The 25,763-nt window shown below is 41.4% G+C and overlaps 1 protein-coding gene across 1 annotated transcript in view; it reads right to left on the bottom strand.

Moving 5' to 3' along the window:
• Positions 1 to 25,763, bottom strand: part of CTNNBL1 (catenin beta like 1) — a 179,168-nt gene that overhangs the window by 23,586 nt on the left and 129,819 nt on the right. The window contains exon 12 of the mRNA XM_028157740.2: positions 1,732 to 1,829. Coding sequence (XP_028013541.2) covers positions 1,732 to 1,829 — 98 coding nt within the window. The remainder of the gene's footprint in view (positions 1 to 1,731; positions 1,830 to 25,763) is intronic.

Raw genomic sequence — 25,763 nt, 5'->3', positions numbered from 1 at the left:
CAGGTGTTTACCCAGGAGCTGTTAATGGTTAATGGCCGAAGTTGCTTCAACATGGCATCAGAGAGTCCAGGAAGACTGTGCCCAAACCCTCTCTGGAAAACAATGATGGATCTAAGATCTTAGATATATTTTTATGTCTATTATTTCCTTAGGCCTTACAAAAACCTGACAAGGTAGGCAGAGAAGATCGATTACAACCCTAATTTCAAAGGTGAGGAAACTGAAGCACAGACATTAAATGTCAGCAAGGTGACAAGATTGCTAAGATGTTCTGTGCCCTGACCTGATGGCCTTTTCACCATGCTACACTGCTAGTGAGAGAAGAAAAAATGGTTAGAGGTAGGCTCAAAGAGACAGTCTTAAAATCTCTCCAAAGTGGGGGGAAAATGTAGCCTTATCTTGGACATAGGAAAGAAAATTATTTTAAGTTAAAAAGGGGTTTTTGCCTGGCTGGTGTGGCTCAGAGGTTGAGGTAAAAATTAAGGACCAAAGCCTCCCCTTTTTTTCTTTTTCTTTTTTAATGTGTGTGTGTGTTTTTTTTTAAATGGATTTCAGAGAGAGGAAGGGAGAGGGAGAGAAAGATAGAAACATCAATGTTGAGAATCATTGATTGACTGCCTCCTGCACACCCCCTACTAGGATCGAACCTACAACCCAGACATGTGCCCTGATGGGGAATCGAACCGTGCTCTCCTGGTTCATGGGTCGATGCTCAACCTCTGAGCCACACCAGCCAGGCAAAAACCCCTTTTTAACTTAAAATAATTTTCTTTCCCATGTCCAAGGTAAGGCTACATTTTCCCTCCACTTTGGAGAGATTTTAGACTGTCTCTTTGAGCCTACCTCTAACCATTTTTTCTTCTCTCACTAGCAGTGTAGCATGGTGAAAAGGCCATGGGGGAATCACCTACTTATGTCTAGTATGATAAAAGTCCACAGGCTTTCTGGACTTAGGCAGCCTGAATTCGAATCTTAGTTCTGTTTTTTAACTGGGTGATCTTGGGTAAGTCATATAATGTCTCTAAGTGTCAATTTCCTTACATGCAAATGTGAATAATAATGTATTACCCAATCCTAGTAGTCACCCACTAAATGGTTGTTCTTATTACTCTTAAAACACGTATGGTTTGGCATGCTAGATAACTATAAAATATTTACTTAATCTCATTTACACAGTCAGTCCCCTATTCCTTAGCCCATCTAGAATAGGCTCTATCATTTCTTTTAGCATCATCTTCATTTTCATTACCACCACCTACTAAGACTTCATTTGATCTTCATTTCATTGACTCTTCAAGATGGGTATCAATGTTTTCATTTTAAAGCCAAGGAAAATGAGGCTCAGAGTAGCACACATCTCAAAAGTGGCAAAACCAGTCTCAAATCCATACATCTGAATCCAAAGTGCATGCTCTCAGTCACACTGCTATGTCTCTCCCCACCCTCCCCACCCCCAATCCTATTGTAATCCACTCTCGTGGGGTCTAAAAACCCCCTTAAAGTGCTAACTGATACTACCCTATGGTGTTACTATTCCCAGGGGAATGCATTTGGAGATGAAAGGCAGAATAACCAGACAAACCTTTCTCATCCAAAGCAATGGGGCCCAGATGCTGGAGAAGGTATTTCAGGGCAGGAACAATCAACCCAGCACCCTTCAGACTGCATCAGGTAAGAGCCCTTCTATCACCAGTGGTCTGGTCCCATTTTTGCAGTCCAATAAGCACCCACCTTCTCACTGTCATTTTCAGTGAATTTATTCAGCAGCCGGGTTCGCTGTTGCCCTCTCAGGTTCCGTAGGAGGGAAGCCAGGATCGAACAGACATGCTCTGGGTTGGGAAGGAGGAAAGAAAACATGCTGTGGTCAGAGCAGTAATTATTACCTCTTCAGGCTTGGTCTGGTTCTATTGAAGGGAGTAAGGAGGACTTCCCTGACTGCTGCTATTGATTAATAAGACAAGAACCTAAAGTGTGTCATTGGAAACTGAACTGATCTTCACGTACTGCACGGAAATGTATTCAAAAGGGATGATACCTTCAAGGCCAACTTGAACAAATGCATCAAAACTAAGTTAGAATCTCTATTCGGCCTGGAATTAATTGATTTTTATTGTCCACAACAGAACTTCAAACTAATCCCCCCTTTACAGAAATAACCTGTAGACAGAGTATGAATACTGGCCATGAGATGAGCATATAATGAATAAATAAGACATGTTTATCATATTCTCAAATTACTTATCACTTTCCCGAGTAAATAAATATCCCAGAATTAAATAAGAAATATGATAGGGCCCCAGTGCAACCATTTACATTCTGGTGCAGCTGAAACCCCCACTTTAGGCTGAAAGCAGCTGGACAGCAAGTAGTTCAAAAACGGTAATAACGCTTTTTGAGTTCACATAACCCATGGGCTTTATTATGAGATACTATTCTTCTACCCCTGGGAAGAAGAGGGTAATTGAAGGGTATACTAAGGCTTCAGCTGTAAAGAGATTCTTTTCTTTAAAAAGAATTTTTTAAAATCAAGAATAATGACCTTGGAAAGGAAGTGGCAAAAGTCTACTCATGGAAAAATGGCCAAGTTTGTTTTGAAATAAAATGCACATGGTGTGGACAATACTATAAATATTCTATTTGATAAGTGACTGAAGGGCATCTTCAAATGCCAAAGTTACCTTGAGTTTTCTCAAAAATCACTTGACTATTAACTAAAGTCACAAGTAAGCATTCTTATTGTAGCATAGATAACATTTTGTATTTGTTTTATTTCCTCACTTGTATCAGAAGCATTCCCCACCTCTTCATTTCCCCATTGTCTTAATGCTGGAGTTATTTAGTCCTTAGACTATTTTCTACCCACATTCACTTCCATGGGGATCTCATTTAGCCCCATGGCTTTAAAAACCATTTACATGCTGACAACTCCCAAATTTGTTTCTATAATTCAGTCCTATTCTCTGGATGCAGACTCATACATTCAACTGCCTGCCTGCTCTATCTATTTGGTTGTCCAAGATCCTTTAAACTGAACATGTCCCAAACCAAGCTTTCGATCTTCCTCCTCAAACTTGTTCCGTGGTCTTTCCCATCTAGTTAATGGCAGCCAGGTTCTCCAGTTTCTCAAGCCAGAAACAGTAAAGATATTCTTAATTCTCTTTTGTCACATGAACCACAGGAAACTTTGTCAGCTTTACCTTCAAATTATATCCAGAATCCCATCTCTTCTTACTAAGGCCCCACAGTCACTACTCTGGTCCATACCACCATCATCTCTTGCTTGGAATATTCAACAGCCTATTTGTGGGTCTCTCTCTGTTTCCACTCTTGCCCTCTTTGGCCTAATCTCCATAAAGGAGTCAGAATGATCCTTTTTAAACCTAAAGTTGAATCCCATCATTCTTCTGCTTAAATACCTTCCAATGGCTCCTTCACTCGCTCAGCCTAAATGCTGTTTCTAATGCCAGGCATGCTCCCCGAGCCTCCGCACTTGCTATTTCCTCTGCCTGAAATGCTCCTCACCGGATTACCTGCATGGCCTAATCTTCAAGTCTACTTTTACTCAACTGTCATCTCCTCAACGAGGCTTTCCTTTGACTACCCTATTTAAAAATGCAATGCCCAACATTATCTATTCCCAAGTCTTATCTCTTCTCTTTTTCTTTAGCATGCATTATCTTCTAAAATACTATGTTTACTTATTTATTTTGTTCACTGCCTCTCTTCAATTAGAATATAAGCTCCACAAAGGCAGGGATTTTAGTCTGTTTCGGTTATTGCTATATCCGAGGTCCTAAAACAATGCCTGGCACATAGTAGGTACTTTGAAAAATACTTGCTGCATGAATGGGAAGAAAGCAGGCTCTCGATACAAGTTTTTGGTGGTGGTGGTATGGGGGTGGGGGGAGGGCGCGAACAGAACAAACCAACCAACCATTCTTGAATTCTGGATACCTGTCAAATGCCTTCAAAGAGCTTTCACCCTTTTGTATATTTTTTGCATTTGAGATTAGTGGAGCTACAATTTTCAATAAAACGAGAGGCCCAGTGCAAGAAATTCGTGCATGGGTGTGGTCCCTAGGCCTGGCCGGCAATCAAAGCACAAGCATCTGGTATGGAAGGGCAGGTCCCAGCTGGCCTCTGCGTGCCCCCCTCCACTTGAGTCACGGCGCCTGAGTCCCTAAGCGGAGATGTGGTGAACGCAGCCAGATGTCCCAGGCCAGGGCACAGCATGGGCCTCTGAGCCGCCCAATGGCGCTGCACAGAAGCTGGGCGGGCAGCACGCTCTCTTCTGTAGTCTTGGCGGCTGCGGCCTGACTCACCCGGAAGACACTGCGTGGGTGTGGGGCGGGGTCCTTGCAGGCACCTAAGGGAGGGAGGGGGGCTTCCCTGGCAGGTGAGCCCTGGCCTCCTGGGGGAGGGTAGCAGGGGGAGTGAGAGCGAGCTCAGCGGACACCCCACATTCTCACTGCACCTCCATCCCAGTCGCCCCCGTCCAGGTAGCCGGCGAGAGGTCGCAGTGAGTCACCAATGCCCGTCATGTTCCGCGCCACTCCTTGGTGGTCAGCGCACGTCATAGCCAGTGGTCGAACGACCACCCGAGGGGACAATTTGCACATTAGGCTTTTATTGGATAACTCTAATCAGTAGATACAATTTTTTAAGTATAAAGTTTTTCTTAAAATATATCTTCATAAGACCCAATATCTTTCAACTTTGGTGTAACGCTGGGATCGAGGTGGTGTAATCTCCATCTTGAACAAAAGGAAGGGAGCAGGGAATAGGGAGTAGGGTGGGGTGAGGGTAGAAGGTGGAGTGGACAGAACAGGCCCTGTTTTCACAGGAAGGTAAACAACATCATGAACCCAGGGTAAGATCAGTGAACCAAGACAGCTCAGTACAAGGCGAGAAAGTAAGATAAGAAAGGGAGGCCTTTGAGGTACATGTCAGGGAAAGTCCTCTGACCTCTGTATGCCAAGGAGAGAAGACTAGATAGAGGAAGAAGGAGTGGGGGATACATCAGTTCTGCAATTTGGGGCCAAGCCAAGTTAGATATGGCTCTGATTTCTTGAGCTGGTGAACAGATGCAGGACAGGCCATAATAAATGCAGTGAATTCTAACAAGCTCAGTTCTGAAACTTTGAAATTAGCATGACAACTGGTAACAATTTCCATGAATATACAGGACAATCTGACAAACATAGAGGAAGAAAGTTCTCATAGATTATCTGGGCCAAGTCTCTCATTGTATAGGTAAAAATATTGAGGCCCACAGAGAAGTGACTTGTATGCACAGCTAATTGGTGAAAGAGGTTGAACTAAAACTTCAGATTACTCAGTCAATCATTTACTAACCACTTTTTTCTGTGCCAGGCAAGCACTCAGTGCTCAGGGCCCCGGAACAAACAACACAGTATCCCTAACCTTAAGGTACTCTTTATTTAGTGGGGTAAACAAAATCATACCTGGTAATTTCAGTGCAGTGTGACAAGTTCCTTCCGTGAGGTAGGCATAGGAGACTTGAGGGGCACAGAATAGGGATATCTGACCTAGATGGATTCCCACTGGAGGTGACAAACAAGCAAAACCCAGCCATGGCCAATGGCTAGGCAAAGAGGAGAGAGCATTCCAGGCAGAAGGAACAATATATGCAAAGGCCAGTGTGGATGGAGTGTCACATACAAGGGGTTGAGTGGGGAGGGGAGCGAAGGGCAGTAAGATGGGCAAAGGCCAAATCATGAAGAAAAGTGACAAGAATCCACCGACAAATTTTAAGCTGTAGAGAGACAAGATTCTGAGTTTACACCAATCCTGGCAACTATACTAGTATTCCTTTTAGAGATCAGGATCAGGAAAATGTTTTCTTCCTGATGAATTTTTTGTACTTCTTATTAGGGTTCCCTTTTTACCTTGGCTATTAGAAAACTCAACCACAGGAAGCAATTTCTTATTGATGCCCTCTATCCTCTACCAATGCATTTTAAAATAAAAGCAATGGTAAAACCAAACTATACAAAAAGTTATAAAATAGACTCAACAAATACTTATTGAGCATCTACTAATATATTTCTTTTCCCATACTCCTCTCACTACCCCATTCCTCTCTCCCAAGTAAAATAACCTACAAAAGTATACTGTGTACATTTTCAGAGAAGAAAGTTATAATATATATATTTTCCATATATTCTGTACTATATCTTTCCATATCAGCACACACTTTTTTTTTTTTTTAAAGCTATCTATAATTCCACTGAATCTTGTCATAATTTAACTTGTGCCTCAATCTTTGGCATTTTAGGTGGTTTCCAGTTTTTGGTTGTATTGTTTTTGCTATTAGAAACAATGCTGCAATAAATATTCAAGTACACAATTTTGGCAACTTTTGCATGTATATTCTTAGGGTAAATCCCTAGCAGTGGAATTGGTGAGTCAAAAGGTACTGATATATAGAATGTTAAAAGACACTAATACTTCCACTCTCTCTGTCTTCCCAAAAGGCTGTATCAATGATGTTTCCACTCCACACATAGAATAGAAAGAATAGAAATATGGAAGAGTGTGTGTGTGTGTGTATTTGTTTTCCCATATCCTCACTCAGATTGAACATTATTCAACTTAGAAATTATGACAACCTGATGGGTGAAAAACAGGATCTTCTTTTGATTAGCATGTTTTTGTTCTTGTCATGAATAAGGTTAAGCACCTTTTGTAATGTTTACTGACCATTTGTATTGCTTTCTGTGTGAATTGCCTGGCCTTATCTTTTGCCAATTTATATATTTCTATGAGCCCCTTATAAATTAAGAATATTACTCTTTTGTCATATATATTGCAAATATTTTCGTTAGACATTTGTCTTTTGACAAATTCATATTCAAAGCTAAGATTTAGTACCACCATATTGTTTTGCTGTGAGCTGCTTCAAATTCTTATTTGAAAGTAAGTAGGGCACAGTAATAACTTCACCATTTTTATTGTGTATCTATGACAGTAGGCTTATTTGAGTCTGTATACAATTTTCCCATTGTTTCCCAATCCTCACTACTAAGCAAGAGAAAGGTACTATTCTCATCTCTAGTCTATAAATGTAGAGTCCAAAGCTGAGAGAAGTTTTTAAGTTATGTAAGTCATCATGTCCTTGAGTAAGTGGTATGAGCTTAGACTTGAACCCAAGTTGTCTGACTCTGAACTGTAAGCTTTTCATACTATATTACATGCTTCATACATATAAAAGGTAATCATCAAATCTTTTAAAGGAAAAGAGACCAGAAACTACACCATGCAAAGTCTGAAAACCTGCTTCATGCGGGGCTCACTGTGTCCAAAAGATAGGCACTATGTAAATTTAAAAAATATTAAACAGTTTAATGAAAAGAAAATGAAGCAAAAGGCCATATGGAGTAGGATGTCAATAACAACCTCCCTCTCTCTTTTACTGAATTACTCTTTCCAGAAGCAATTTCTACCAGAGTCCAAATAAAGAAGAGACTTTGGGTTTTAGGCAGTTCCACAAATACTGAACTTCTCAATCATTTTCTCTTTTAATCTTGCTGATTAAAAAAGATGAAAAAAAGCTGGAAAGAAGGTTTTTTATATACCTCAACAAGTCAGGGAGTGGGGCACAGAGAGGGGATCGGAGGAGCTGTAATTCTCAAAAGGAAAATGTAATATACAGAAGAATCCGTTTTAGGGGGGCACTAGATCATATTAGCATGTATTTCCATAGCTTATCCCAGCCTGGAGCAGGAGATACCTTAATCAATTGCAGTGGTATTCTAAGAGCAAAGGTCATTTACCTATTTGTTTGGGATTTTAAGTAAAGTACAGCTTGTCAACTTCAGGAGACCTGAAGCTGCCTATGTTCCTTCCATCTCTGGGTGTTAGGGGTGGCCATTCATCACCAGTGCCTGCCAGATAGGAAAACACTTCAGCCACCCCAAGTTTTATACACACACACACACACACACACACACACACACACTCACACACACACACACACACACACTCACACACTCACAGTTTCATTAGCCACTAATAAATGTAGCTTCCCTAGGAACAGATTTCAGCCCAAGGTGGTGTCAATTTTTCAAGCACCAAAAAGATGGGGAGAGCTGCTGGCATAGAGAGCAGGAGAGATAACAGGTTTATCTGCTGGCCAACACTGCTCAGCTACTCTGTCATTTCGACAGGATAAAATGGAGGTGAAGGATAGCTATGGAGTAGTCAACACAGACCAGGTACACGTAGTGGCTCCACTGCAGAGAATAACCTCTCCGGCAGGCCCAGGAAGAGCAGAACACGAACACACACCACCACCACCACCACCACCACCACCACCACCACCACCACCAATCCACACTCCCTTCAGAGAGGGAAGGCCAAGAAAGTCTACATTTTCAAGTCACTAGGTAGGGAGGTAGAGGCCTTGGTAGAGTATTAGAGAGAAAGTCCTGAAATTGTGCCAGTGTGAACCCCTGCCTGCTGCGTGCCATGCTCAGTAGTCAAACAACCGGCTGATTAGTGAAACTGCCTAAGGAGGTGGCTCTGGTCCACTCTTCCCCCAACTCAAATCTCTTCAGGGCCTCTTAAGGGTAATTAGCAATGGGTTAGACCCCTGGTTATATGCTAAAAAGTTGATTCTCTAGGGTCAGTTAAGAGTTCTGTAATTTCAGAGCAGGGAGGAGAACTAGAAATCTTAGAATTCAACTTCTCCAGAGTTCTGAGTATAGAAACAATAGCCCTGATAAAGGATGTTATTTTCTTTGGGTCAAAAGTAACTTTGTGGGCCACTGGAATCTAGATCTACTGACAGACACTTTTGAGAATCTGATGGACCCTACGCGTGCTATCTCTTCCAAAATATATATACTAATGTAACATTTCCATGAAGTTTCAGAGTGTTCCATTTTGGGGAAGGCTCCTTGGTTAAGAATCCATGACCTGTATACCCAGATCGGAGGTCTTTCCAGAGTAGCACAACTAGACTGGCAGTCACTCCAACCAGTCTCTGTGTGTACCTTTTTTTAAAATTAAGAATCGCATGGATTAGAATTTCCCATCCCATTCTTTAAAAAAGTATGGTCCAACCCATATATTTGCTGTCTACAAGAGACCCACCGCAGAACAAAGTACTCACATAGACTGATAGTGAAGGGATGGAAAAAAAATTTTGAGGCAAATGGAAATGAAAAATAAATAAATAAATAAAAATGCTGAGATAGCAATACTGACAATATAGACCTGAAAGTGAAGGCCATAATAAGTGATAAGGAGGGCCACTTACTAATACTAAAGGGAGCAATTCAACATATATGCACCCAATACAGGAGCACCCAAATACATAAAAAAACTTCTGGAAGATATCAAAGGAGAGATTGAGAGCAACACAATCATAGTAGAGGACTTTAATACCTCATTGACACCACTGGACAAATCCTCTAAACAAAAAATTAGCTAAAAGAAACAGCAATCCTAAATGACTCACTAGATCAGATGGAATTAATTGACATCTTCAGAACATTCCACTCCAAAGCTAAAGAATATACATTCTTCTCAAGTGCACATGGGACATTTTCAAAGATAGACCACATATTGGGACACAGGCAAAGACTCTTCAAATTCAAGACGATAGAAATCATATCAAGCATCTTCTCAGATCACAATGGCATAAAATTAGAAATCAACTACAATAAAAACAATAAAGAAAATTAAACACTTGGAGGCTAAATAGCATGCTATTAAGCAATGATTGGATTACCAAAGAAATCAAAGAAGAATTAAAAAGCATCCTGGAAACAAATGACAATGAAAACACAACAATCCAAAATCTATGGGACACAGTGAAAGCAGTCCTGAGAGGGAAGTTCATAGCTCTACCGGCCTACCTAAAAAACAAAACAAAACAAAACAAAAACACAAGAAAAAATGGTAATAAATTACCTAACCCTACAACTTAAAGAATTAGAAAGAGAGAGCAATAGGAAAAGCCCAGAGGAAGCAGAAGAAAGGAAATAATAAAGATCAGAGCGGAAATAAATGACACACACACACACACACCCCCCGATACAAAAGATCAACAAAACCAAGAGCTGGTTCTTTGAAAGGATAAACAAGATTGATGAACCTATAGCCAGGCTCATCAAGAAACAGAGAGGACCCAAATAAACAAAATCAGAAATGGAAGAGGTGAAGTTACAACCGACCCCACAGACATACAAAGGATTGTAAAAAAATACTACGAACAACTCTACTCCAACAAACCAGACAACCTAGAAGAAATGGACATATTCTTAGAAAAATACAAGCTTCCAAAACTCAATCAGGAAGAATAAAAAAACCTGAACAGACCAATCACTACTGATGAAGTTGAAATAGTAATAAAAAAAACTTCCAGCAAACAAAAGCCCTGGTTTGGATGGCTTCACAGGGGAGTCTTAACAAACATTCAAAGAAGAATTAAAACCTAACCTCCTCAGACTATCCCAAAAAATTCAAGAGAAGGAACACTTCCAAGCTCTTTCTATGAAGCCAGCGTTACCCTAATCCCAAAACCATATAAAGACACCATAAAGAAAGAGAATTACAGGATATCCCTGATGAATATAGATGCTAAAATCCTCAACAAAATTCTAGCAAATCGGATCCAGCATTACATTAGAAAGATCATACACCATGACCAAGTGGGATTTATACCAGGGATGCAAGGCTGGTATAATATCCGCAAATCAGTAAATGTGATATATCACATAAACAGAGACAAAAATCATATAATCATATCAATTGATGCAGAAAAAGCATTTGACAAAATCCAACACCCTTTCTTCAGTCCACAGGCCAACGCTCTATCCACTGAGCCAAACTGGCTAGGGCCCAACACCCTTTCTTGATAAAAACTCTCAGCAACGTGGGAATAGAGGCATCATACCTCAACATAATAAAAGCCTTATATGACAAACGTACAGTCAACATCATACTCAACGGGCAAAAACTAAAACCATTTCCCCTAAGAACAGAAACAAGACAGGGATGTCCACTTTCACCACTCCTGTTCCACATAGTACTGGAAGTGCTAGCCATAGCACTCAGACAAGAAGAAGAAATAGAAGGCATCCAAATTAGAAAAGAAGAAGTAAAACTGTCATTATTTGCAGATGACATGATATTGTAAACAGAAAACCTTAAAGACTCCATCAAGAAACTACTAGACTTAGTAAATGAATTTGGCAATGTAGCAGAATACAAAATTAACACCCCAAAATCTATGGCTTTTTTATACACCAACTAGAGGCCCGGTGCATAAATTTGTGCATGGGTGGGGTCTGGCCGGCCCCGCCCCTGATGGGGGGCGGTTTGTGGGGCAACCAGTGGGGGTGGTGACTGGGGGGAGGGGCCACAGGCGGTTGGCTGGCCGGCCCTGCCCCCTGATCGAACTCCTGGTCGAGGGTACAATTTGAATATTAGCCTTTTATTATATAGGAGGATAATGAACTCACAGAGAGAGAAACTGAAAAAACAATTCCATTGACTATTGTAACAAAAAAAAACCCCCACTAAGATACTTAGGAATAAACTTACCTAAAGAGGTAAAAGACCTATACTCAGAAAACTACAGGACATTGAAAAAATAGAGGAAGACATAAACAAATGGAAGAATATACCATGTTCATGGATTGATAGAATCAACATCATTAAAATGTCCATACTACCCAAAGCAATCTATAGATTCAATGCAATCCCCATTAAAATACCAACAGCATATTTCACAGACTTAGAACAAATTTTTCAAAAATTCATATGGAATAAAAAAAGACCCTGAATAGCTGCAGCAATCCTGAGAAAGAGGAACAAAGTTGGAGGGATCACAATACCAAATACTAAGCTATATTACAAAGCCACTATTCTCAGAACTGCCTAGTACTGGCACAAAAACAGACATATAGACCAATGAAACAGAACAGAGAACCCAGAAATCGACCCCAACCATTATGCTCAGTTAATATTTGAGAAAGGAGGCAAGAGCATACAATGGAGTCAAGACAATCTCTTCAATAAATGGTGTTGGAAAAATTGGACAGATACATACAAAAAAATGAAACTAGACTACCAACTTACACCACACACAAAAAAAACCTCAAAATGGATAAAAGACTTAAACATAAGACGGGAAACCATAAAAATCTTAGAAGAATCCATAGGCAGCAAAATAGCAGACATATGTTGTAGCAGTATCTTTACCAATACAGCTCCTAAGACAATGGAAACTAAGGACAAAATAAACAAATGGAACTACATCAAAATAAAAAGCGTCTGCACAGCAAAAGAAACCATCAACAAAACAAGAAAGCCCACTACATAGGAGAACATATTTGCCAATGTTATTTCCAACAAGGGTTTAATCTCCAAAATTTATAGGGAACTCATACAACTTAACTAAAGGAAGATAAACAATCCAGTCAAAAAATGGGCAAAGGACCTAAATAGACATTTTTCAAAAGAGGACATACAGAAGGCCAAGAGACATATGAAAACATGCTCAAAGTCACAAATCATCCAAGAGGTGCCAATCACACTTGTCAGAAAGGCTATCATCAACAAATCAACAAACGACAAGTGTTGGCGAGGATGTGGGGAAAAAAGAACCCTCATGCACTGCTGGTGGGAATGCAGACTGGTGCAGCCACTCTGGAAAACAGTAGGGAGTTGCCTAAGAAAATTAAAAATGGAACTCTCATTTGACCAGTAATCCCACTCCTACGAATATATCTCAAGGAATCAGAAACACCAATCAACAAGGATATATGCACCTCTATGTTCATAGCAGTACAATTTACAATAGCTGAGATTTGGAAACAGCCTAAGTGCCCATCAGCAGATGAGTGGATTAAAAAACAATGGAACATTATGCTGCTGTAAAAAAGAAGGAACTCTTACCATTTGCAACAGCATGGATGGACCGAGAGAGCATTATGCTAAGTGAAATAAGCCAGGTGGAGAAAGATAAATATCACATGATCTCATTCATTTGTGAAATCTAATGAACAACATAAACTGATGAACAAAAATAGATCCAGAGACATAGAAGCATCGAACAGACTGTCCGACCTCAGAGGGAAAGCAGGGGAGGAGGTGGGGGGGCGGGTAAGAGAGCAACCAAATGACTTGTATGCATGCATATAAGCATAACCCATGGACACAGACAGCAGAGGAGTGAGGGCGTGTGCGGGGGGTGGGAGGGTGGGAGGGTGAGAGTGGCCGGGGAGAGGTCAATGGGGGGAAAAGGAGACATATGTATTATTTTAAACAACAAAGAATTAAAAAAAGAAAAGTACAGTCCAAGTTCCAATAGGTTAATACTGCCTCTCTCTGTGAGGAGAGCTACTTATGCATAAACAGGCTTGTTTACAACTCAGCCTGTCAGTGTCCCATTGCTGAGAAAGACATGGGGATACACTGAGAGGATTAACTCCTAAATCACCAACTAGTGAATTAATTAACCTTATGCGGAACTTTAGAATGAGATAGACTTGGAGTCAAATCTTGCTTCTGGCACTTAGTAGCTGATTAGACTAACCATGATTAATCTGAGTCTCAGTTTTCTTATTTATAAAAGGGGCTATCTGTTCCATCTATGAAGTCCATTGTATCATATGAGATATGTGCATAGTAAACACTCAACAGATATTAGTTTGAGATCTGCTGTACTAAAAGAGTATCGAAAGAGTCTCTCTCACCTATGTACCTATCATAGATCACCTATAATCTAACTCCTTCCATATTGCACTCTGATCACATGTCCACCACTGAACATGTTTCGGTCTGCCTGGGTCATCTTAACTAGCTCCTACTGAGAAACATAGGAATTAAGCCCTGGCCAGGTAGCTCAGTTTGTTAGAGCATCATCCCTATATGCTAAGGTTGCAGGTTTGATCCCTGGTCAAGGCACATAGAAGAATCAACCAATAAATGTATCAATAAGTGGAAAAACAAATTGATGCTTCTCTCTCTCCCTCTCATATAAAATTTTTAATTAAAAAAAGAAATATAGGAATTTAGATTGCTTTACTTTCTTAGCTGATAAAGCTATTTTCTATAATCCTAAAATGGGACAAGACCAACTTCACTCAGACTTCTTCTTCTCACAGTAAATTAAAATATTGTGCTTATGTATGGTTGCTTATAAACCCAAACAATACAAGATTCTGGAAGACCTGCAGACAGCACTGAGGTGGGTAGTGGCTATTTACTAGTAGGCTAAAGGACACAGCACAGCTAAGCAAAGATGATCTTACATAAATGTACTTGGCCATGGTAATCATTTGCCTTTTGATCTTGCTGCAAGAACTGAAAGCATAGCACATGTTCTGTAAAGGAAGTGAAAAATACCTTCTCCTTTATTAGTTTTATAACCACAGGACAATTAATTACAGGGTATGAGATGGTACATATAGCAACCACTCCTTTTTTTTTTTTTTTTTTTAAATATATTTTATTGATTTTTACAGGGAGGAAGGGAGAGGGATAGAGAGCTTGAAACGTCGATGAGAGAGAAACATCGACCAGCTGCCTCCCGCACACCCCCAATGGGGATCTGCCCGCAACCAAGGTATATGCCCTTGACCGGAATCGAACCCGGGACCTTCCAGTCCGCAGGCCGACGCTCTATCCACTGAGCCAAACCGGTTTCGGCAGCAACCACTCCTTTACTTGAACTTCTGAGTACCTCTTATGTACAAAGTACCAAGGACTGCAGAGATGAGAGAAGACGGTCCACTTTAGAGAAGCTTGTTGTCTTATGAGTAGGGCTAAGAAATACACAGCTACAATAAAGTACATAATTAACTGGCATATGGGATATGCATAGCACATACGTGAAGGGCCTCTAATCAGCTGGGGATTGAGTAGGAAAAATGAGGGAATGGGTAGGGGTGGCTAAACAGATTAAAAATTAGAAAGTCAGAGCTGGATTTATTACATGGACAGGTGAGTGGCCGTGAGCTCTCAGCTCTAAGTTTTTGTTAGTAAAGTTGGTAGACATATAGAAGCCAAGATGTTGGGTTCTCTGGGCACATTTAATTCTGAAGCATAGACCTGGACCATATATTCCTGAAGTCAGGGATAAATGGAATACTACTACATTAACAAGTCCCCCAAGGTGGGTAGTGGGATAGGAGGTAAGGAAGAGAGGGACGAAGGTGACAAGGTGCACAGTAACAATCTCTAAATGTGACGTCCCCATCCTCTGTGCCAAGTGAAGTGGCTCCAGATTCCAGAGATAGCCTGCTTGCATCTCTGTAGAAGTGCTGGTCCCATAAGATAGGGAAGATTACATTTACCACAAAGGAAGAGGAGGCACCAGCAAGCTGAGCTGGGTCACAGTATAAAGCCTCTAGGAATCTTTGGCAGAGAAACTGACACTGAATCATCCATTTCTACTAATAATAGCCTAGGGCCATCACGACTGGATGGACGACCGAACACCTGGGTCCTGGTGGCGGCGGAAGAAGTCAAGCCTGGGTCCCAGCAGCAGCGGCAGCGGTGGGAGTCAGGCCTGTGTTCCGGCGGCGGCGGTGGAAGTCAGGCCTGGGTCCATCACCAGTTAGAAGGCATCTCAGGGTGAGGACCATCACCTCAGCTAGAACTCAAGATGGTCACCTGGTCTGGCCTGGCCCCAGTACCAACCTCCTCTCTCCTCAGCCCTCCCCACAGCTGGTGCTTGCTGCAGCTCCGTGTGCCTTACTTAACCACCCCTCCGTCCCCTGTTCCTACAAAGGAGGCTGCATCTTTGTATGTTATATTCATATAAACTTTGTAATGTTTTGGAAAAACAAACAAACTAAAAACTAAACGATGACCAAGAGAATGCTGTAGTCAACATCCGGAGTCCAGCTCAGGAGAACAGAGAGAAGGGAGAATTCCCTAAGTTGGCCAATGCGAAGATATTTCTGAGTGACTGCCTGGCGTGTGACAGTTGTGTGACTGCAGAAGAAGGAGTTCAAGTTTCTCAGCAGAACACCAAGGACTTCTCCCGTGTTCTGAACCTTTGCTTTGGTTTTTAGAATTCCCTGCTCCCCATCTGTCGGCTCCCACCCTCTGAGGGGCACTGTCATCGTCACATGGGTGCAACTGGAATATTGTATCTCTAGAGGATTGCCCCAATGTATGTATCCTTTTATCTGATGATGCAAAAATCCCAAAGAACAAGAATGGAGATAGTCTACTGTCCTTTAGGCTTAAAAAACACCTCGAAAGTGTCCTGCGAAGAGCTGAGGCTTGGTTCTGTTCATACACCTCAGAGATTGGATGAATAAATGGCCCGGTTTGGCCCTGACTTTACCCACTTGTGTTACTCTTAAAGGTGTCTTTGCCACAATGTGAATTAACTGCCACCTTTTGGAATAGGGGCTCATACGAAAGTCTGCATTCCCAACTTTTCTTGAAACAGATCTATGTTCTGCAGCTGTGGCCACCGTCCTGAGACCAGGTCCTGTCACTGGGAATCAGGGGGCCCTGGAGTGGGAAACCCCCCCGCCCCATGCCCTTTTACATTCAGGGATTGAGCTGAACTCACTTTGGGGGAGGCCTGGCAAGGGTGACAGGTGTCACAGATGGAAGGATGGAGAATGGAGAGGCAGACTCTCTGCTCGGTTCCTCCATGGGTGGGGTCAGGCAGATGAAGGCCAGCCAGCCCTATAATTGGGTGAGATAGCGTCCTCTGTGTCCACCTCTCACCCCGTGGGCCCCACCACTCCCCTCAGCTCCGGGCAGCCCTCTGTGTTCCACGACAGCACGCTCTGCCCTTACATGCTGCTCGTCCTAAATGAGAAGGAAGAGAGCAGTTGGCCCACAGACAACTACACAGAAAGATAGGGCTCACGGCTGGCGAGCAGTGGCAGTGGCGGGAGCCTCTCCTGCCTCCATGGCAGCGCTAAGGAGCAGTGAGCCGAGTGGTAAGGAGCAGCGAGCAGGCGGGCGGTAAGGAGCGAGGGGTCCCGGACTGTGAGAGGGATTTCCAACTGTTGGGAACGGGCCTAAGCTGGCAGATGGACATCCCCTGAGAGGTCCCAGACTGTGAGAGGGTACAGGCCAGGCTGAGGGACACCCCCCCAGTGCACGAATTTCATGCACCGGGCCTCTAGTTTATTCATAAAACAGAATCCTACAAGGTATAAGATAAGTGTTTGGGGACAGAAACAATCAGACACTGATCCTGCCCCCACAGGTGCTTGAGGTCTATTCCATCTAAAATTACGTGACAGAAGGGGATAGTGAAAGGGAAAGGCAGACACTACTGATGGAGAAATACTCTCCCAGGCTGAGGGTCTGGGAAGACTGGTAGGCAAGGTGGCACTTGAATTGAACCTTGAAGAAGAGAAAAGGCAAGAGGAGAGCCTTGAAGAGAGAAAGAGCCATGGAAAGAAGGATATTCCAAGTAAATGGACAAACTTGAAGCAGAGGCATTAATCTGGAATACACAAGGAATGAACCGAGAAATGAAAGAGGTAAGTGTGAAGGGAGGGAAGGGAGAATAAAGGTAATGAGACTGGAAAGGTGGAGGAAGGGTGCAGATATAATATAAATGCTGGACTATGGGAAGTGGACCCTAACCAAATCCTGATGGCCTGGCATTTAGACACTGGCCCAGCCTGGCTGGTTGGTAAATGAATTCAGGGCCTTTCTGCCCACACAACTTCAGAGACCTCCAGCAGCCCAAATGGTTACTATATATATATATATATATATATATATATATATATATATATTTCAGTCTGAGTTCTATTCTTAGTAAAGAAATGGTCCCTGCACTTCAACCATCAGACCCATGTCTTGGCAAGATTTTGCAGGGCTACTTGAATTCAAGGTCACGCTGCAAAGCTACTTTTGTTTCCACGGAACATCTAAGGCTATCAGCTCTTTTGTTTTAAGGAAATCACACAGCAGTGGTCTTCTCTCATTTCTAAAATTAAACCATCTCTTTTTTATTGATGCCTACCCCCCCTTCCCCACCCCCACCCCCGCCCCGAGCACCCTAGATAGACAGACATCCTGCTTTCTGGTAAGACTCTAGATGTGAACAGGATATTTAAAATACCCTAATTATATCGATCTTGACTTCAGCAGTGGTGTGTTAGAATACAGAATAATGTGTTCCATGCCTGGCACTGGCAACTGAAGGAGCAGGAGGCCCTGTCAAATCAAGCCTTAACATCACACTCCTCTGCCTTTATTATTATTTTTCCCTTTTTACATTTCATTATAATGGACATCTGCCTGACAGGAAATGTGGTAACCCAAAAAGAGTCACGCATGTGTGCTCAGCCACTCCAGCTGAATATTGATGCAAGTCAAATCAAATGCTCTTCTCAAGACAGATGGATCTGTGTATCTATAAATAGCCCCTTTAACACATACACAAAATACATATATTCCTATTCTTACCAACATTTACCAAATACTGAGCATGCAGCAAGCCCTGGGTTAGATAATGGGGACTTAAAGAGGCAATAGTTACTGTAAACCTACTATGTGCCTATGTATGCTTTATACATGTTGCATAATTTAATTCTCACAACAATCCTATGAACAAGTTCTATTATTCTCCTTATTTTACAGATAAGAAACTAGAGATTCAGCTGAGAAAATAAACTTGCCTCCCAGGTTTCACAGCTAAAAAGCAACTATTAGTTCTACTATAGTAAAACTTGATTATTTTCCTCAAGTGTTAAAAACACCCAAAAAGTGTGTGTGTGTGTGTGTGTGTGTGTGTGTGTGTGTGTGTATATATATATATATATATATATATATATATATATATATATAAAATGACATTCAACCACTAGTTCTGCAAATAAAATCATGAAATAGTCATTTGATCAGGTTTTCAAAATAACGAATGCCTGAGGACTGTGGGGTGGTTAAGTTCTCCCACGCTGCTGCACACATAGGCACATAATAGGTTTGCAGTCCTGAAATCACTCTGCTACATGGCTCTCCCCAGCAGACGGTAAACTCCTCAAAGGCAGGGCCCACATCTTATTCATCTCTACATCTTCAATATCTAGTCCTGTGACAGGAGTTTAACCACTACTAAATCTGACATCCTAAAAACACTGTGGTACGAGTTAGCTGTGGGAGCTTTGAACGACCCCCGAGAGAGGGTCTGGAAGAGTCAAATTCTGAATAATGAAAAGGAATTTATCAGAAAGTCAAAGTGGGAATGGCATTGAATAATGAAAAGTAATTTATCAGAAAGTCAAAGTGGGAATGGCATTCCAGACAAAAAACAAGAGGTTTAAAGGTTTGGAGACACAAAGGAGCACAACATAGGAAAGGCTACAGGGTGTGCGAGGGAATGGAAGAGGTGGGATGGAAATAAGAACCTTGTTCATTCAACTGAAGAGTCTGGACTTTATATGTACAGGAATGTGTACTGAAGAAGCAGAGTCAGATCTAGATGGTAAGAGAAGCATATGCACATACACAATATACTGCATCTGGGTATATGTAACAGTGAATTAATTCTCCCTAAGCAAAAACTGAAACAGTTAATGATCTTTCAGAAAGAAGTCCAGTTTCCTTGCCCCCTTCTCAAGGGAAAAAGGGAAGTATGACATAAAGAACATTAGAGTAGAGTTAAACTTTGAGGAAAATCTTTTATGTGACTCTGAATTGGTCTCTTCTCCACCCACTCTCTGGGCCTCAAAATCCTTGTTTCTAAAAAATGAGAAGTGGCCTGGATGATTTATAAGATCCTCTCTGAATTCAATGATAAGATTCTAGTTATCAAAAAAAGATGTGAACAATTATGTAATGACCTAGCAATTCCACTCCTAGGTATTTACTTTAGAGATAATGAAAACATATGACTACAACTTGTACAACAATGTACATTGCAGCTCTGTTCATAATGGCCAAAAACTTAAAAAAATAGTTGGTCAATAGGAAAAATATATCGGTAAATATTTTTTGGACTACTACTTGGTAAGGAAAAAGAACAAACTACTGATGCATACAATACAGATGAATCTCAAAAACAGAAAGCTTTTCCCCAAAAGAATAAACACAGTATGAGTCCACTCGTGAGGTTCTAGACGAGGTTAACCTAATCTGTGGTGAAAGACTCGGAAGAACGGCTACCTTTGTGAGGTGGGGGATGAACTGACTCGGGAAGGGCATGAGGATAATTCTGGGTGGGATAGAGCATGTATTTGTCCAAACTCATCAAATAGTGCACTCAAGATCTGCACATTTCACTCAATGCAATTTTATTTTAAGAACTGAACTCTAGGTTAATGATATTCATGTTTAAGGGTGAAGTGTTCTGATGTCTGCAACTTCACGCATTAAAAAATAAAATGGATGGATGAGAGAGTGACAAAGCAAATATGATAAAATGTTAACTGCAGAATCTAGGTGGTGGATACATAAGCATTTGTTATATAGTTCTTTCAACTTTTCTGTTTGTTTGAAAATTTTCGTAAGAAAATGTTGGGAGGAAGAAGGCTAATAAAAAAAAAAAAGAATGAGAGATGTGAGCTTGGAATTTAAATGATGGAGATTCCTGAAGGCTATTTTTTCAAAGGTAGATTTTAATATGTCTGTTGTTTAAAATTTTGAATGTATTTTCCTTTGAAATAGGCACACTGAAACCTATTTAACCTAAAATATAGCCAAAATTAATTCAGTATTCTCAATTTTCAGTTGCAATGAGATTCCACAAACACTGTTTAAACACCTACTGGATGCAAAGCAATATGATAGGTGTTGCTTTTGGTTGACTTATTTCACAGTTTCCATGGGATTTTCCCCCTCCTTTCAGAGTTCCAGCAGCACTATGGATTTAAGAAAGTGTTTACATGCTATCTTAACTAACTTACAGCCCTGTATGGTGGGAAAATGTGCCTTGCAGCAAGAAAGAGATATGTATGCTCAAGAAAAACTTTCTACTACATAGTTATTCTCCAAGAGTGCAGAGAGAAAAGAACAGAATGATTGATGTGGCATCTAACATTCCCTCTCAGGGCTTGAGCCAAAAGCATGAAGTTCCTTAGGTCAAGTGTTCATATATCAAGGAAGGCCCATATCTCAGATGGGTTGAAAGAGAGATCCATGAAGCTTTAAGTACCTGCCATGTGCGTACACAACCATCTCCAGTAGAAAGTGATTCCGATCTAGTTTTCTCTGGCTCCTACAATGTGAACCAACTCCATCACTCCAGTGTGACCTGGGGAACGGTGCTGGTTCTGGGGAGCGCCCATGAAGAATGAGCTAGCACCAAGGACTTCAGGGACTTTGAGAAGGCCTGGCCAAACTCTGACTGAGACAGATGTATACCAAGTGGCAGCATTCTGACTAGCTGAGACTGCCAGCTTCCTATCCAATTTCTCCTCTTATTTATTACTAATAGAATTCATATTTATTTGGTAATATGTCCAGCTTAAAAAGAAAAAAACAACAACAAAAACTGCAAGCTTCCCTTATCATATGACCTACATGTAGGTATGACTGTGTGACCAACCCCAGGTCAGAGATTTAAGATGAAATGGTATTTGGTATTTGGGACTTATAGGAGGCGACATGTCCCCTTCTGCCCTACCCCTTCCTCTTTTTGTTTTCCTGTTGTTGGAATATAGACATAATAACTGGGACTCTAGTAGCCATCTGAAATCATGAGGCAATCTTGAAAATTGAAGCTGGTTACTTTAGTAGGTGCTTGCAGTACATGAGAAGCAAACATCCCTGACCCTGTGATAAGGGTGGTAGAATAGAATGACAGAAGGAACCCGGGCTCCTGATGACAAGGTGAAGCTGCCAGTCTAGTCCTGCTGACCTCTGGGCTTATTTTACGTGCAAGAGAAATAAACCTCTATGTGCTCTTATTTTGTTTAAAACAGGATTGTTTCCAAGTCTCTATTACCAGCAGTCAACTGAAATTCCTAACTGATACACTCTTCCAGTAAATTCTTTCCTAGGAAATCCAAAGAGAAACTTTGCACTCTGAGCATTCAGGTATTTACCCCAAGAAAGCTGTGTACAATCTCCCTTGTCTTTGGACCAGCCAAATCCCAGGAGGAAGTCTTAGAACCAGGAATAGCTGCTGGGGAAAGGCACATTCCTTTCTTTTTACCCAGCTGTGTCAAAGGGCTTCCTTCCAACACTTTCCCCTTAGATTCTGGAGAACCTGGCTGGAATGACAGCATTTTTATTAACCCCCTCCCCGTTGTGATGGCGGAAATAACTGCCTGGAGTTTCAGCACCTGTTTTACCTCTGCATCCCCACCAATACTCACATTCCCAGCACCCACACCCCGCAATGCTCTGAGAAACTGGTATGAGACAGCCCGGGGTTTCTGGCCACCTGACTGAGTCCTTTGGTGAGTCCCTTTGATGAAGACAGCTGTACATCAGGTGGGGCTGGTCAGTTTACTTTCCTATAGCATAGCACTTTTAGGAGTATTTCATTTAAATTGATTTAAAAAGACTCTGTGGCCTAGAAGCTCTTTCTCAGGGGTTGAAAGCATATTATATACTCTCCTCTCACCACCCATGCCCAACAACAACAACAAAACATAAAAGAGTATTCAGATCCTAAAATGAGACAATCACCCTGAATATTTATACTGTGATTTTATTTTTTCAAAGCATTCTTTTCAATTAGCTTACTGTTTTCTCAAATAGTCCTAAAATGTTTCAAAAGCAATGACACAGTTCTTACCTAGATCTGGATACACCTAAGGTTAATGACAAATGCCAGAATTCTTGCACACTCTCAGTGATTTCGCTGCTATTCCAATTTCCCACTTTCCAAGTATCAACCTGCCTTGACGCAGGAGAGCTGATCATTACAGACCCAAAGCAAGGGAGGTGTTTTCACACTCCTCTGAAAGCCATCCCTGGGTGTCTGTTTTAGATTAGAAATTCAGTTCAGAAATGAAAGACAGAAGAAAAAGAAAGAAAGAGAGAGAGAAAGAGAGAAAGAGAGAAAGAGAGAAAGAGAGAAAGAAAGAAGAAAGAAAGAAGAAAGAAAGAAAGAAAGAAAGAAAGAAAGAAAGAAAGAAAGAAAGAAAGAAAGAAAGAAAGAAAGAAAAGCCTGTTTCCAGGCTGTTCGGGGAATGATCTAAACCTACCTGCTCACTGCTTTCATCTCACCCACCAGTCCTGCCTGTGCACTCTTCAAACAGCCACGGTGTCCTCCTCCTATTCTTCCTACATTTAGCAGCAAAGTCTCCTTTAAAGTGCCACAGCCTCACCAACTGTTGAGTTCCACACACTTCCTCCAGACTCCAGGGTTTCAGCTGATTTCTACATAAACCAGCAAAACCTTCTTGAAGACCCAAAGGAGCCTTATGTTCATTTTCTTGAAGCCTGACTTCTTACCCCTTCTTCCCTCAGCGACACAGTGAAAGGACAAAAGGAATTTCCCTACTGCACTAACATAGCTCTTTCATTTCTGGTTTAAGACTAATGAATTAAGTAAGCCATTATATAATCTTGTGCACACAAAAACTACTAGAAAAACACACAGTCAGCCCCATGAAAATGCTTCAGGATCATATTCTAACAGGATCAGACTCGTAATCAGGAGAGAAAAGAATCTGGTTAATCCTAAAAAACACACTGCATTTGTGAAGAACGTTTCCATGCTCTGTTTTACTAACAGGATATAATTACCAATTAGCAAATATGTGAAGTACTTTGCCATCATCCTTTTCTCACAAGCTAACCTTTCCAATACACCCAGCACAACCATTTTACAGCTGTACAAATAAAGAACTAAGAGCCTGAGAAATCTACATGCCATTACCAATGGGACTTTATTAAGAGGGAAAAAACATCTATTAGTGTTACATGCCAGACTACTGTGCTTCACATACAAATTCTCAATATTCATGACCACCTCTGGAGTAGATTATACTATTTACAGATGAGAAAAGATAAGGACCAGAAGGTTATGTGTTTTACCCAAGTTCTCAGAGCTAGTAAGAGCCAGAGACTGATCCAACTCCCAGGCCAGCTTCCTTTCCACGGCCCAAGTCGGCCTTTCTAGTGGTGAACTCAATTTACTAGCACCCAAGTTTCCAGGGTTGTGAGAAATAAGCATAGAGCCATTTTGAACAAAGCTATAAACTGAAACGCCAAAGTCCCTTTGCGTTATACAAAACAGATGGTTTCTGGAAAAAACTGACTTCAAAGTAATTTCTGTGAAACAAATCCTACTTGTCTACCATTATGGAATTCAAAATGCATTCCCAAAGAAAGAATTCCCCTGCCTGCTTCATCATAAATATTTGGTAAAGGGGAATGGTGAGCAGCCTTGGCAGATGCTGGGCGTGGCTGCAAGTCAGCAGCAGCGTGTCCTTGCTGGGGGTGGTGCTCCAGAACTCCCCTCAGCCTGGCCACAGGCTCCGCCCTTCTCAGAGAGAGACCCCCACCAGGACCACAGGAATTCCTCCCATGCCTGGGAGGCCTCTAACACCACGTGGTAGCTCCTAGATTCTATGTGTAGTAGAGTGGGATGCACATAGGCACAGGGATCAGAAAATAGAGATTTTATTCTCCAGAATGATACTAATAAGCACAGCAATAATCAGAAAGGTAGTCTTCTTTTCTTGGACTCAGTTTCCCCAACTGTCTATCAAAGAGTCCTCTCAGCTCTCAACATCTATAAACGCTTCCATTTATGTCAGTGGTTGTCAATGTGGGGGAGGGAGAGGAAGACTCCTTTCTTGTTCACTTGGAACAGTCTTACTCACTTTCAATTTTCTAGTCTTCCTAATCTCCTCAGGGAAGATTTCCAAGGCTCTCCCAAGTAGACTGGAAGCCTACTTATTCCTTCATGACCTCCAATTGCAACTTGTACCTACCTCCTTTATCACCTTTGTATTGTAATCATTATTTGCATGCTGTATCCCCACCTTAGGGTGGGACCTGAGGTGGCCCATGGGTGCCTCCCCGATCTAACACCTTGCTTGGCATCATTAGGTGTTCAATAAATACTGGCTGAAGACTGAAGAGTGGGTGGACTCATGGCAGAAGTCAGCTGAGGTTTCCTTCAGGCTACCTTACAGACAAGAGTTCTACAGAGACTTTCTAACGACAACTAGTTCTGGGTGAACTCTTCAAGACGAGCCTCTTATGTCATCAGGATGTGTTCAGATATGGGCACCTCTCATTTTAAAGCTTAACCTTTTGCACTTGGATGTCGAGTGTGACTCGACACAGTTAGCATTGGTAGCAGCTCATATGTCGAGCCACACTCGACACGTAGTTTCACCGCGGGGGGAAGGGGGATTTTTGTCTATTTTTCCAGTATCTTTTCTTGTTTTCATTAGCATGAAAGGACAAGTAAAATGTAAATGCCGTCTCAACTGATGCCAAAAAAGAAAAAATGAAAAACCGATAACGCATGTGAAATTTATTAGGAAACTAGTACATGATCTTGTTGGAGAATTCAGAGATGGTACACTAACTTCCAGGGGTAGATTATTATCCACTAACTTAGAGCAACGTTTAGAAGGAAAGCTCCATATAATCACACCTCACCCTAACAAAAAACACAAAGATTGTGTTGTTTGTTCTAACAGAAAAATCAAAGGAGGAAGAAGAGAGACAATTTCTATTTGCGAAACATGTGAATGTAAACCAGGTCTTCATGTGGGTGAATGTTTCAAAAAATATCACACCATGAAAAATTATAGAGATTAAAATTACTCTTTGAATGTATCAATAATGTGAAATATAAAAAAATCCAAATAAATAAGTTTGTA

This window comes from Eptesicus fuscus, chromosome 12 (assembly GCF_027574615.1).
Source record: "Eptesicus fuscus isolate TK198812 chromosome 12, DD_ASM_mEF_20220401, whole genome shotgun sequence".
In the NCBI taxonomy this organism is placed as follows: domain Eukaryota; kingdom Metazoa; phylum Chordata; class Mammalia; order Chiroptera; family Vespertilionidae; genus Eptesicus; species Eptesicus fuscus.
Note: the sequence above shows the minus strand (reverse complement) of the source record. Positions and strands in the feature narration are given on the sequence as shown.